Consider the following 12,821-nt stretch of genomic DNA (forward strand, 5'->3'; position numbering starts at 1 on the left):
TTTGACCTTGACCTTATTTTTATTTTTTTGGACCAAGGACCTCAAATCTAAAGACCCTAGGCCTATATCACTGATGGTTTACCAGTTAGAAATGCATATCACTTATATCAAATGCATAAGGGGAAATAACTCTCATATGGAGTCTCCAGATAACTTCGGTCCAAATGAATATCCTAATCCTGAAGAAGTAACGAGCAATTTTGTAAAATAAATTTGCTGTAATCTTTTACGGTTGCGAAGGAGTAGTGGCCACAAGAAAAACAGTGTTTGGGGAGATAACTCTTACAACGTAAAGTATTTTGTTACGCAGTTGTAAATTTTTAAAGCGTATAAACTATACGACATCATATTCAAAATATCTAAGCGACATCTTTTGAAACATCAATACTACGCAAGAAAAAAATTTAGGCGGAAGAAAAAAAAAAAAAAAAAAAATAATAATCAGAACAAATTCAATAGGTCTTTCCACGGAAAGGTGGAAAGACCTAATAAATAATAATCAGAAGAAATTCAATAGGTCTTTCCACGGAAAGGTGGAAAGACCTAATAATCAGAACAAATACAATAGGTCTTTCCACGGAAAGGTGGAAAGACCTAATAATAATAATAATAATCAGAACAAATTCAATAGGTCTTTCCATGGAAAGGTGGAAAGACCTAATAATAATAATAATAATCAGAACAAATTCAATAGGTCTTTCCACGGAAAGGTGGAAAGACCTAATAATCAGAACAAAAACAATAGGTCTTTCATCCGAAAGGTGAAAGACCTAATTATCCTATTACTTATAATAAGAGAGAATTCAACATTACAAAACATCTGAACTTTTTTTTCAAGTGGTCACTCAACCATGAAAATGAGGTCAAGGACATTTGACATGTGACTGACGGAAACTTCGTAACATGAGGCATCTATATACAAAGTATGAAGCATCTAGGACTTCCACCTTCTAAAATATAAAGCTTTTAGAAAGTTATCTTACGCCGCCGCCGCCGCCGCCGGATCACTATCCCTATGTCGAGCTTTCTGCAACAAAAGTTGCAGGCTCGACAATGACAGGACTTCAGAATGTCAAGAATCTTTTGATCAATTGAAAGGTAAATTAGTAAACGTATCAGTTCTTAAATATCCAGATTTAAATAAAGAATTCATTTTGAAAACTGATGCAAGTAATTTGGCAGTCGGAGTTGTCCTGTCTCAGAAATCTGACGAAGGGCTAGAATCATGTTGTGGCTTACGCTAGTCGTACTCCTTCAAACTCATGTTAAACATTTCAAACCATACCTACACGGTAGAAAGTTCAGAGTAAGAACTGATCACGGATCATTAAAGTGGTTGCTTACTTCAAGAACACAGAATGACAGAGGTGCAAATCCAAAATCAACCAGTAACTCAACAAAGGAATACAGACGCACTTAGTCGCATCCCCTGCAAACAATGCGGTTATCATTCCGGTTTAGAAAAAGAGACTGTTTCGACTGAGACTGAAGACAAACATGACATTGTTAATGCTATCACCCGTTTTGATGGTAGTAATGACAAAGATGATAACAGTGCACATCATAATCTTTTTTTTTTAAAGAAATTCAGAAAAATGATCATGGCCTGAAAAAGTGACATAATTGATAGAAATAGATGAACGACCTGATAGCAAAGATATTTCTGATAAAGGATTTTTCTTAAGATCACTTTGGAATCAATGGAACAATTTAGAGTTAAGAGACGGACTTATCTACAGACGGTTCGAAGACCCTGAAACAAAAATTGTTTAAATGCAGGCTATCATTCCTTTATCACAACGCTGAAAGGTTTTAAATAATGATACATGTTCTGCTCATTTAGGTATTCATAAAACTTTGGCAAAAATTAGACAATCTCATTATTGGCCTGGGTTACAAAATGACGTCAGGACAAAATTGTGCAGAACGAAAAAGTTCACAAAGGTCCAAAAGACCTCCAATGGCTTTAGTAGAAGCTAATGGACCAATGGAAAGGATAGCCACAGATATCCGTGGTGAGTTGCCCGAAACAGAGGATGGCAAAACATATAAATTGGTAGTTTCTGACTACTACACTAAGTGGACTGAATCTTTTGCCATGCCAAATATGTGGCTTACATTATAGTTGAAGAAGTCATTGCAAGATTTGATGTTCCTCATTGGATACACTCAGATCAAGGCAGGCAATTTGAAATATTTTGTTTCAAGAGATGTGTCGTATGGCAAACATTTAGAAGACACGTACCACCCCATATCATCCGAAATCTGATGGTATGGTTGCAAGATTTAATAAGACTCTTGCAACAATGTTAAATACATTGTGGATAAGAACCAGAGAGACTGGGATGAATACATGGTACGGGGACCCATTTAATTGTCCCATTGACAATCATAGTAAATAAATGGGGTCCTGTTCAATTCATAATTTTGATAGCCACCTTGGAACTTCTAGTTCATGTCAGGCATTTGTTTTGAAGTGTCGAAGTACAATCTCAGTGCCTCATGACAGGTATTCCGTTTCAAAATTTTGTTTCATTGATTATAGGGTCAGTCTCACTCTGTCAACTTTCGGGGAAGAATAAAGGCTATTTAGTCTATAAACTGATGCCATATTACATTTAAGTCACACAAATGATTTACAGAAATTCAAACTAGAAAGCCTACCCTTTCAAATAAATCTACATTCAGTTACAGAACTAGTGCAATAATAACACTACACCATTTTAAATAAAGGTTATATATTTTTTTTTAAACTGCATTCATGGGTACCGGACTGGTTGCCGTAACTGGGATCCTATTCTTCATTGCTTTTGTCATGATGGCATTAAGGGCATCATAACACGAGACGACTGGACAAACGCCAAAAAGTCTCATGTAAGTTAGAGAACTTTCAACTCCTTTAGATTTTATGTATGAAATGCAACCATCCGTTAAAGACATACCTGCACATAAGTGGGCTAGGGAGCTTAAGGAGAAGTTAGAACACTCTCACAGTTTTGTCAGAGGTTAAACCTAAGGGTAAATTCGAAGACTGAAACACTATCACGACCTCAAATTGTCATACCAAAATTTCAGAAAAGATGACGAGGTGTATATTTATTTTCCAGTGGGATTTCTTCAAAACTGACTAGTTTCTGGAAGGGTCCTTTCAAAAGTCTAGAAAAATATGTTGACAAATTGACGTTTTAAAAACAGATTCTAGCATACAAAGTAATTCTGATAGACCTATAAAAATAATAAATTCTTGTCAATTTATAAAAAATGGAGTTGTCGTTGATGCCAAAAAATTATGCCTTAAAGATATTAGATACTTTTATGAGAATAAAACAGCTCCAAATAGTCAGTTGTAGTGGAATTTACATTTTGTGAATGAACTACCATGGGATTACATTTGGAAAACTTTGAATAACAATTTAGCTAACAGGAAAATTAAACAATTTCAATGGAAGTTACTACATAATATAATTTACACTGAAGAAAAATTACAAAAAATGAATCGCTCAAACGGGAAGTGTCACTTTTGCAATGAAAAAGAATCACTATTTCATCTTTTTATTAATTGTAAACTGGTGGAAGACGTTTGGCGGGAAATTTTTGAGAAAATAAGGGAATTTTGTTCAAAATTAAATATCCAAAAATTACAAAAATCGGACACAAGTATAATTTTTGGGGTCATTAAATTAATGGAGATGCATCTTATACCCAAATTTTAGATACGGTGCTTTTAATCACGAAATGGGTTATCTGGAAAACTAGAAATATCGCAAAATATCAAAAGAAATGGATAAGTAAATCGGTGATTTTCAATATGATAAAACATGAAATGCAGTTTTTTCTCAAATATCTTAAACCGAATACGAAAATCGAAGCTTTTTCCACTATGTGTGACATTTTTTGTATATAAATATATATTTTGCGTGGTCAGGTCAGTGCAATGACCTCTTTGATACTGATTAAATAATAATATGTACACTGCTCTCAACTCCCTACATGTAATTTCTGTTGTGTATGTATTCATGTATATCATATAATTGTAACAAGACATGCTGTATCAACAGGTTCATATTATAAACAAATATTTACTTACCATATCTTTGAAATTAATCCTTATTGGGAATCAAAATCATTAATCCATTTTATTTATGAATGAACTACACATCCCTTTAACAAACCGATAAAACATACTATTACACAAGACACAACAAAGAAAACCAAAGTCTTAGCAACACGAACCCCATCAAAACCTGGGATTAATCTTAGGGGCACCGGAAGGGTAAGCAGATCCTTCTCCATATGGGCAACCATCGTGTTGCTCATGTTATTACAAACGCGGTAAATAGTCAAATTCGGTATGACACATTCTTGAAAAGAAAACGGGATTGTAGTTAAGGAACCAGGAACCTGTGCCACACTTGGAAGGTGTACAACTGTTTTGGATTCCATTTTTGATATAGATCATTTTCGTTATAGCCTTTCTGTAGCACAACGATCAGTCGTAATTTTTTTGCTAGTTTTGTTTTGTACTTTCTGAAGTATGTTTGTACTAAAACTGCAACAGTGAAGTATCTTCTTTGTTATCTTAATTTTACTTAATATATAACTGGCGGAGAATGACTTGTTTTTAGTAGTACTGCTTTTTATTGTGTATTTTACTTGAACGATGTATAATATATAACTGGCGGAGAATGACTTGTTTTTAGTAGTACTGCTTTTTATTGTGTATTTTACTTGAACGATGTATCGTTTATAAAAGAAAAGGGTATCTTCAGGTATGAGTGCAAAATAAATTCTTTTTATCTGAACTACTCGAGACGTCTTCATAAAGATTCATTCCGTCATAAACGGGGAAAAAATGCACTTGTTTACTGTTTATACATATATATACGTCAATTGATTTTTATTTAATAGAACTGGAATTTAGAAATACTAGCTGAATTGGATGAACAAAAGAAGGAAATGGATAAAAAGCTTATGGGCATAGAAGATTTACAACCAAATACATCATGTACACCATCACAATCTTCAAGAGACATAAGATTTTTTTGGTTTATCAGATCTTTTCGACCATATATATACAACATACATATTTCTACTTTTGTTCCGTTTCTTCAAAGATGAATTTTAAAATGCGTCAATGAGACAGCAACAATGCAACACAAAAACAAGGAATACACTAGGTTTGAAACGATCATCAACAGTGGAAGAGGTTCTTTGTCATATAACATTTTCTCAAATGTCTGGGGATTGAATCAAATAAAAAATACAACAAATCTGTTATCAATACCAAATGACTGACTGGAAATAAATTAAGACACCTTTAGAACTAGGCTCTTGACCTTGGATGGTTTATTATTGTCTGTTTGACCAATAAATACTAGTACATGTACCTCAATATTGTTTTTCTACTAATCTTTATTGCAAGTTTTTGTAAATCTTTTTCAAGTTTGTAATTATGATTGTCAGTTTTCCTGCCGTAGGTCGTTGCTTATTTAGGGTGGGAATCCGGCTTCTTCCTAATATGAAAACAGCCCGCCACGGTAAGCGAATGGTGCTGAAATTGGCGTTAAAGATTAACATCCAATCATTCAATCGATCTATGAATCTGTAGATGTAGGAATGTTTGGCCTTTTTGCCATAACAAAACATTAACGCTAAAACACTTCGTGACAGAAAAACACAATGTTAAATAACTGACAACAACAACGAGTCTAAAATAGAACACAAACACACGCAATTACATTCTATCAGGGAAACGCATAAACAAATAATATTATAGTCGACATAACATGCAAACTGCAGAACAACAACGAACATATTCTATCAACGACAAATACTATAGGATATCTAAAACAGAGGGAGCCTAGGGGGCCCGTGTCCCCCTTTTTTTGGGAAAAATTGGTTGATTCGATAGGGATTCACCTCAGCATGTTAAGAGAGGGCCTCCTCTTAGGCAGTCAATGTGCCCCCACTTATGAAAATTTCTGGATCCGCCACTGTGAATGGCATACACTTTTGAGATTTCAACAGGTACACTTTCGGTGAGACATCGATTTGAAAATAATTCTCCTTAATGTATCGTTGTTTAGATATCTTCAGCACAGACTTCAACAAGCATTTGTGTCTTTTGTGAAAACAAAGGTATTTTCTTCTGCTATGACTGCAAGTCAGCATTTTGTAAACCATGTAGAGAAAATCATGATAAACTACCACCTTCAAAAAAACACTCCGTTATCGACTTAAAAAGTGTTAATCCATCAGCAGTTAAATTAAGATGCGAATTACACAAATCTGAATTCACGTTTTACTGCATTAAATGCAATACGTTGGTATGCAACATATGCGTTACTTCCGATCACAAGGAACATGGCTTGTCAGGTATGAAAGAAAAATCCGAAGAAATTAAAAGACTAGCCAAAACCAAACTAACAGATATGAAAGCCAAACTTCAGAGCGTGTCAAAATTGGCTGAGAAAACAAAGATGGTCCACATACCAAATTTGGATAACGAATCAGAAATGGCTGTTGCTAAGATCCGTTCTTTTGAAAAGGATTTACAAAAGCTAATTAGCACAAAAGCTGATATCAAGGTCAACGAAGTTCAGGATGTAGCTCAGTGGAAAAAAGAGGAGCTACAAAGTGTCTTAAAAAATAAAGAAAGAATTTACAGAAAACAAACAGCTGTTTATGAAAGTCTTGAGACACTTTTGTCAGAAGAGCACGCAGTCTCATTCTTGGTGTCTTATCAAACCCTAAATAGAGAGATGTGTGATCTGACCAATGAGGCACAGGATGATATAGAACCATATCACACACGGGCGCCAGATCTGAAAGGATTTCTGGACGAAACCATTATTTCCTTGCAGGAGTACAGAAAGAAGTAAGGTTCCCATTAAATTTAGAAACCGAAACATCCAAATAATTTAATATTACGATTACAAAACTCGTCTCACCCATCAAATGTGGCAAAGTAATAAAAACTGTGTTACAGTTTGTGAAGTAAAACTGAGACTACTATGTGTTATAGTAGTCTCAGAGTAAAATGTCAATATTGTGTGCAAATGACATAAATAATGTTGGTGTTCACTTGCAAAGGACCTCGACCATACACTTTAAATAATCAATTAAACGTTAACCTTAAACTTAGTGCTTGATTTTGTAATAAGTTTTTCATTCATTAAATGAATTTTTACTAGACGTAAATTTTGCAGATCAGTGACTTTCTGAGACAATGAGAGTAAAAGTGATCTTAAAACTCGTCAGTTAAAAACAAGGTGATAACATCATGCTGAAAAATTAAAAACGGCGAAAAAAGCCCAACAGTATACTTCACACAAAATTGAAAACTAATAAATGGTCAACATAATTAATCCATATGTAATATATGATAAATAGAGGACGTACAAATTAAAGTTGAACTTTATTGCAAAATGGAACTAAGTTTAGAATGAAAACGTTTATAACAGTCTCTAGTCATGGAATATGAGCACGCAGCATTGGTCTTATTGTGAATCTAAATTAAAAATAGGGACAAAAGATACCACAGGGAGAGTCAAACTCATTGATAGAAAATAAACTGACAACGCCATGGCTAAAAATAAGATGAATCTTTATACACAATCATATGAGAATTTGCTTAAAAAAAATGTACATGACATAATAGTTTTTTGTCTTTTATAAATACATTCTTATATTTAACAGATTAAAATAGAAGAAATGGTGGGAGTGTACAAAATATTCGTCAAGGAAAAGAAAAGATCTACGCACAGAGTTTCAAATGATATTTACTTGTGAATAATCAAAGACAAAATTATCAAAAATATTTAAATGTTTCCTATTTAACAATAACAATAATGATTATTAGTTAATTTGATTTTTCTATCTATATAATATGTTCAAAGCAATGTATAATCTTTTGTTTTGATATGTTATTCCTCTTGTTAATATTTAAGCTTCATATATATATATAATGCCAGATAATTGACCATTTTATTTTACTTCATTTCACGTTATTTAGATTAAACGAGATTTGCTGTAAGGTTTAGATATATAATCACAGATTTGCTCACTTTATATTTAATTGTCTTAGAATAGAAATTCTTGCCCCAAACCTTAAATTAAATTGAGAATGGAAATGGATAATATTTCAGAAAGACGACTTCACGACCAAAGAACAGAAAACACCCGAGGGCCACCAATGGATCTTCAACACATAGAAAAAAGCCTCCTTTAATAAAAATATGTACTAATACAGGGAAAATATAGGTCATACTAAACTGAAAAAAAATATTAACTAGATTAGACATAAACATTCAAACAAAGAAAGGCCAAAGGCTCCTGACTAGGGACAGGCGTAAACATGCAGCGGGGTTAAAGCAGTATATCAAATTAAAGAGAATGCATCGTATCTTCCATTTCTTTACAGTGAGTATTCCAATATTTAAGTTACAAAATGATTTCTATGTGCACAACCATACTAAGTCTGGTCAAGTTATTTACATTTTTCAATAATTTAATTTTGGATGTAACGTGTCTTCTGATTGGCTGACGTTATTTTGTTATCAGCCCATAGACATAATGTAGTCATGTGACTGTTACGTCATCAACGTTTTTTCATGGTGTTCAACTGTTTAAAATAGAATTTAGAATTATATTATAAAAAATGACTGTAATATTTTTTATGGCTATTCGAAATAACACAACAAAAATTGGTGCACACTTTTAAATAACCTGCGCGTTATTCAGTGTGCACCAATTTTTTTTATGTTATTTCTTCATAGAAAGAAAAATATTACAGATAAATTGATATGTTTGTTTGCGATGAGGTTATTTGAAGCTACTTAAGTAAGCAATGTGACGATATATTGAATATATGCAGTCCCAGAATACTTTGCGAGTTTGTAATTATTTTATACAACGTATAATAAAATTTACATATTAAACTATGATCTTCCATCAATTAAACAGTCCTTTTTTTATGTTATATACACAAATGAAAGATTTTTTTCATGCATGGTGTTTTTGCCGTTGAGTCTGTCATTTTAAATCGACCAATCTTCATATGATTTATTGATGAAACTTGTTATTATCATAGTGTTTTGTTTCTCGTGTTGAAAACTTGTTTCCAACAGTGCATTGGACTGATATTCTAGTCATGTTTAAGTAAATTGTTTTTACTATTGTAGGGTTACGTTTAGCGTACTAAACAATAATCCTGGTACCTTTGATAACTATTTACACACCTGGGTGGATGCCACTGTTGGTGGACGTTTCGTCCTCGAGGGTATCACCATCCCGGTAGTCACCACTTTAGTGTTGACATGCATATCAGTTATGTGGCCATTTTCATAAATTTCCTGTTTACAAAACTTTGAATTTTTCGAAAAACTAAGGACTTTCTAACTCAGGCATAGATTACCTTCGCCGTATTTTGCACAACTTTTAGAAATTTTGGATCCTCAATGTTCTTCAACTTTTGTACACGAAACGCGCGGCTGGCGTATATACTAAATATAGTCCTGGTATCTATGATGAGTTTATTTACAACCACTGGGTCGATGTCACTGGTGGTGGAGATTTATTTCTCCGAGGGTATCACAAGCCCAGTAGTCAGCACTTTTTGTGCTGACATGAATTATCATTGATATGGTTATATTTACAAATTAACTGTTTACAAAATTTTGATTTTTTAGAAATACTAAGACTTCTACCTCAGGCATAGATTTTCCTTAGCTGTATTTGGCAAAATGTTTAGGAATTTTGGTCCTCAATCCTTTTCAACTTCGTATTTTATTTGACCTCATTAACTTTTTTGAACTCGAGCGTCACTAATGATTCTTTTGTAGACGAAACGCGCGTCTGGCGTATATACAAAATTTAGTCCTTGTTTCTATGATGAATTTATTCGTACTTGTTTGGGTTAATAACTATTTTAAAATGAGTGTTACTGATGAGTCTTATAGATACAGCCCTACAGATATCGCTATGCTGAATCTGTATACTATACAGATATCGCTTTAAATCTGCCGGACTAAGTATTGTTTGAACCTGTGTGACCCAATATTGGGTGTTTTTGGATATACGGCTTATTGTTACCCATAGGTTTGATAGTTTATTCACAAAATATCAAACCATAGGTACCTATGTGTAACCGATTTCAAAACTTGAATGTTTACGATTGTGTTACAAAATCAACCATGACAATTTCAGCATGCATGTTTAATGAATGTCAAGTCTGAAGCGTAGGACAACTCGTACACTTCTGTTTCAAATTGGACAATGTTTCGTTATTTGTTTTTACTGCTGAAATTAGTTGTTATGTTAAAATAGATAATTATTCACTTTGAGTGATGTATTGTTGTTGACCATTCGAGTTTCTTTTTTTGCGAACCCGTCTTTAGCGTAAGTGTGTGATTTTGATATTACTACGCGGGCCTCAAGGGATTACAAATCGAAAATAAAGGCTAAATATGTTAGTTTTTATGACTTTCAAAACAAAAACAATATACAGAATTAATTGCAGGATAAAGACAATCACTGTTTAGTGTCTTTAAATATCAGCTGTATTTGTATTTTCGGCTCGAAACAGGTGTAGTAGCTCGCTAAAAGCTCGCATACAACTTGTTTCCTAGCCTCGTACAAATACAGCTGATATTTAAAGACACTAAACAGTTATTGTCTATATAATCCTGGTACCTACTTATATAATAACTTATAGCACGAGTCAACCTTAAGTTTAAAGCTATATTCAGTCTTAGAATACTTATTTGAGATATCGTAACACAGGTAACAAAGTGGCTGTTACCTAATTACAGAGACCGTTTATACCAGTATAAAGTTGTGCACATTTTATAAAATATATCTAAATAATATTGCAGACAAACTAATAGAATTAATTCAGCGAAAACTATCAATGAGACAAATAAGTAACAATAAAACACATAAAAAATACCAGTCTTGCAACTAGCAAGGAGTATGAAAAACCATCAGTTGAAAAAGACATCAAAAAGTCCACAAAACACATGTCAAAACTTTAAAACAAACCCAATCAATATATCGGGTGCAATAAAAGGATTAGCAGCTCCAGATTATCAAATGGACTCCATCAATTTGATCGTATTAATTAAAAATGCGTTTTTGGAGAGGAAAAGAGGGAAGAGAAAGGGATATCGGCTACAACTTATCAAAATGGTGTTTGTAAATTATTTTTGGTTCTATAACGTTTTACCATTAAAAACCTCTTGGTTCATTAGATATGGAATATCATTACAACTCGTAGATATCGATACTATATTCAGGTTTTTGTTAAATGTTACATGAAAAGAGAAGTTTACGATTACACAAGTTTGAAAATAAATTTCTAAACAGATCAAGAAACCAAATTGATCCATGCCTAGTTTCGTTTATTTCAAGTTTAATTTGATAGATGGCATTACAATTATCACCGGGATTAAATCAGCTTCTTTTTTTTTATTACCGAGAACAGTGTTTATAAAGTGCGAATCTAGCCAGTTCATTTTTACTGTCATATGCGGGTATGTCTATTGTAGAATAAAGGATCATGGGAAAACAGCATTAAAGTTCAAATAAGTGTTATAAAAGCAACATAATATAGCATATCGATTATTGGAAGCGATCCATTTTAACTATAGATGCGATGAATTATCACTGTTAGTGCAGTCATTTATGATGTGCAATTTTCGAATATTCGAGGAATTTCTATTGTAGAATTATGTTATAAATGCACTTGAAACAAATGAAAAAACTTAGTTGATGACTATAGAATTTATGATGAATGTATTTTCAAATTGAAATACAAACTCCCCATTCATTCTTTATCAAATATATAGCTTTTCAAACTTGTAACAAAACGCTTCTTAAAATCTCATATTCTATTCTTCAAATTACGTTTTTCTTTGATTTAAATTTTTTTTTAAATATATTTATGTTTTTGTTTTAAGTCAAAGATTGATATGGCGGAGTTTAAGTGCAGTCTGTGTAAAATAGAGACAAGTACATTTGAGGACGTTATCTTCCACGCAATAAATGCACTTGCGAACAGAGAAATATATGCATCTTGAAACGCAATGGTGACAGAAATGCTTATAAAAGATTAACTTTCCCAGTTGTACCCTCAACTGCTTCAATTTCCATATTCTGAAAAAGACAGTTTTGGTAGAATAAATGTTCTTGACTCGATTGTTGCTTGCATGATTTTTAATGTATAAGGTGAAACGGTATGTGACATGAATTATCCACAGTCATTAAAACATGAAATGTAAGGTGTGTGGGCGAACTTTTTTGTTTGCATTGGTACGTGAAGAAGAGCACCCTTGATACAAAAAAAATATCCGTAATGGACAGCTGGATACCAGAGGAGGATTTAAGGGGACAGGGGGTTGCCCCCTTTTTGGGAAAACATTTGGTTACTTTTATATGGAATCACTGGAGCGGCCCCCTCTTAGGCATTCATTGGACCCCTATTTATAAAAATTTCTAGATCCGCGAATGGATACTACCACAAAGGTCAAACAATGCACATTTGGGTAATTGTACACGACATGCATGCTACAATTCATGTTTGATGATCTTAGACCCTTTGGACCTCTATGTGGGCTATTTCGGTAACTTGGAAAAAATCCCCAAACTGGATACAAGGTTAGATTCAGCATGTCAAAGAACCCTAAATATCCATAAGGTTTTTTGTCTAAAAATTTTGAGACCACAAACTTGAAAAAGGGACCAAAAATATAAAAGGCATGCATGAGATACATTTGTTATTGAAGGCATGACTGTAACAATAGGATGAAGATAAAAAAAAAATC

General features: G+C 33.2%; 1 protein-coding gene across 1 annotated transcript; it reads left to right on the forward strand.

The window, feature by feature from the left end:
* The first annotated feature begins 6,091 nt into the window (after nt 1-6,091).
* On the forward strand, nt 6,092-8,888 carry LOC134696353 (uncharacterized). Its single transcript, XM_063558082.1, has 2 exons — nt 6,092-6,877; nt 7,699-8,888. Exons 1-2 carry the CDS (start codon nt 6,378-6,380, stop codon nt 7,706-7,708), a joined length of 510 nt encoding a protein of 169 aa, XP_063414152.1. The 5' UTR covers nt 6,092-6,377; the 3' UTR covers nt 7,709-8,888.
* Nucleotides 8,889-12,821: the final 3,933 nt, after the last annotated feature.

Source organism: Mytilus trossulus, chromosome 14, assembly GCF_036588685.1.
Source record: "Mytilus trossulus isolate FHL-02 chromosome 14, PNRI_Mtr1.1.1.hap1, whole genome shotgun sequence".
NCBI lineage: Eukaryota > Metazoa > Mollusca > Bivalvia > Mytilida > Mytilidae > Mytilus > Mytilus trossulus.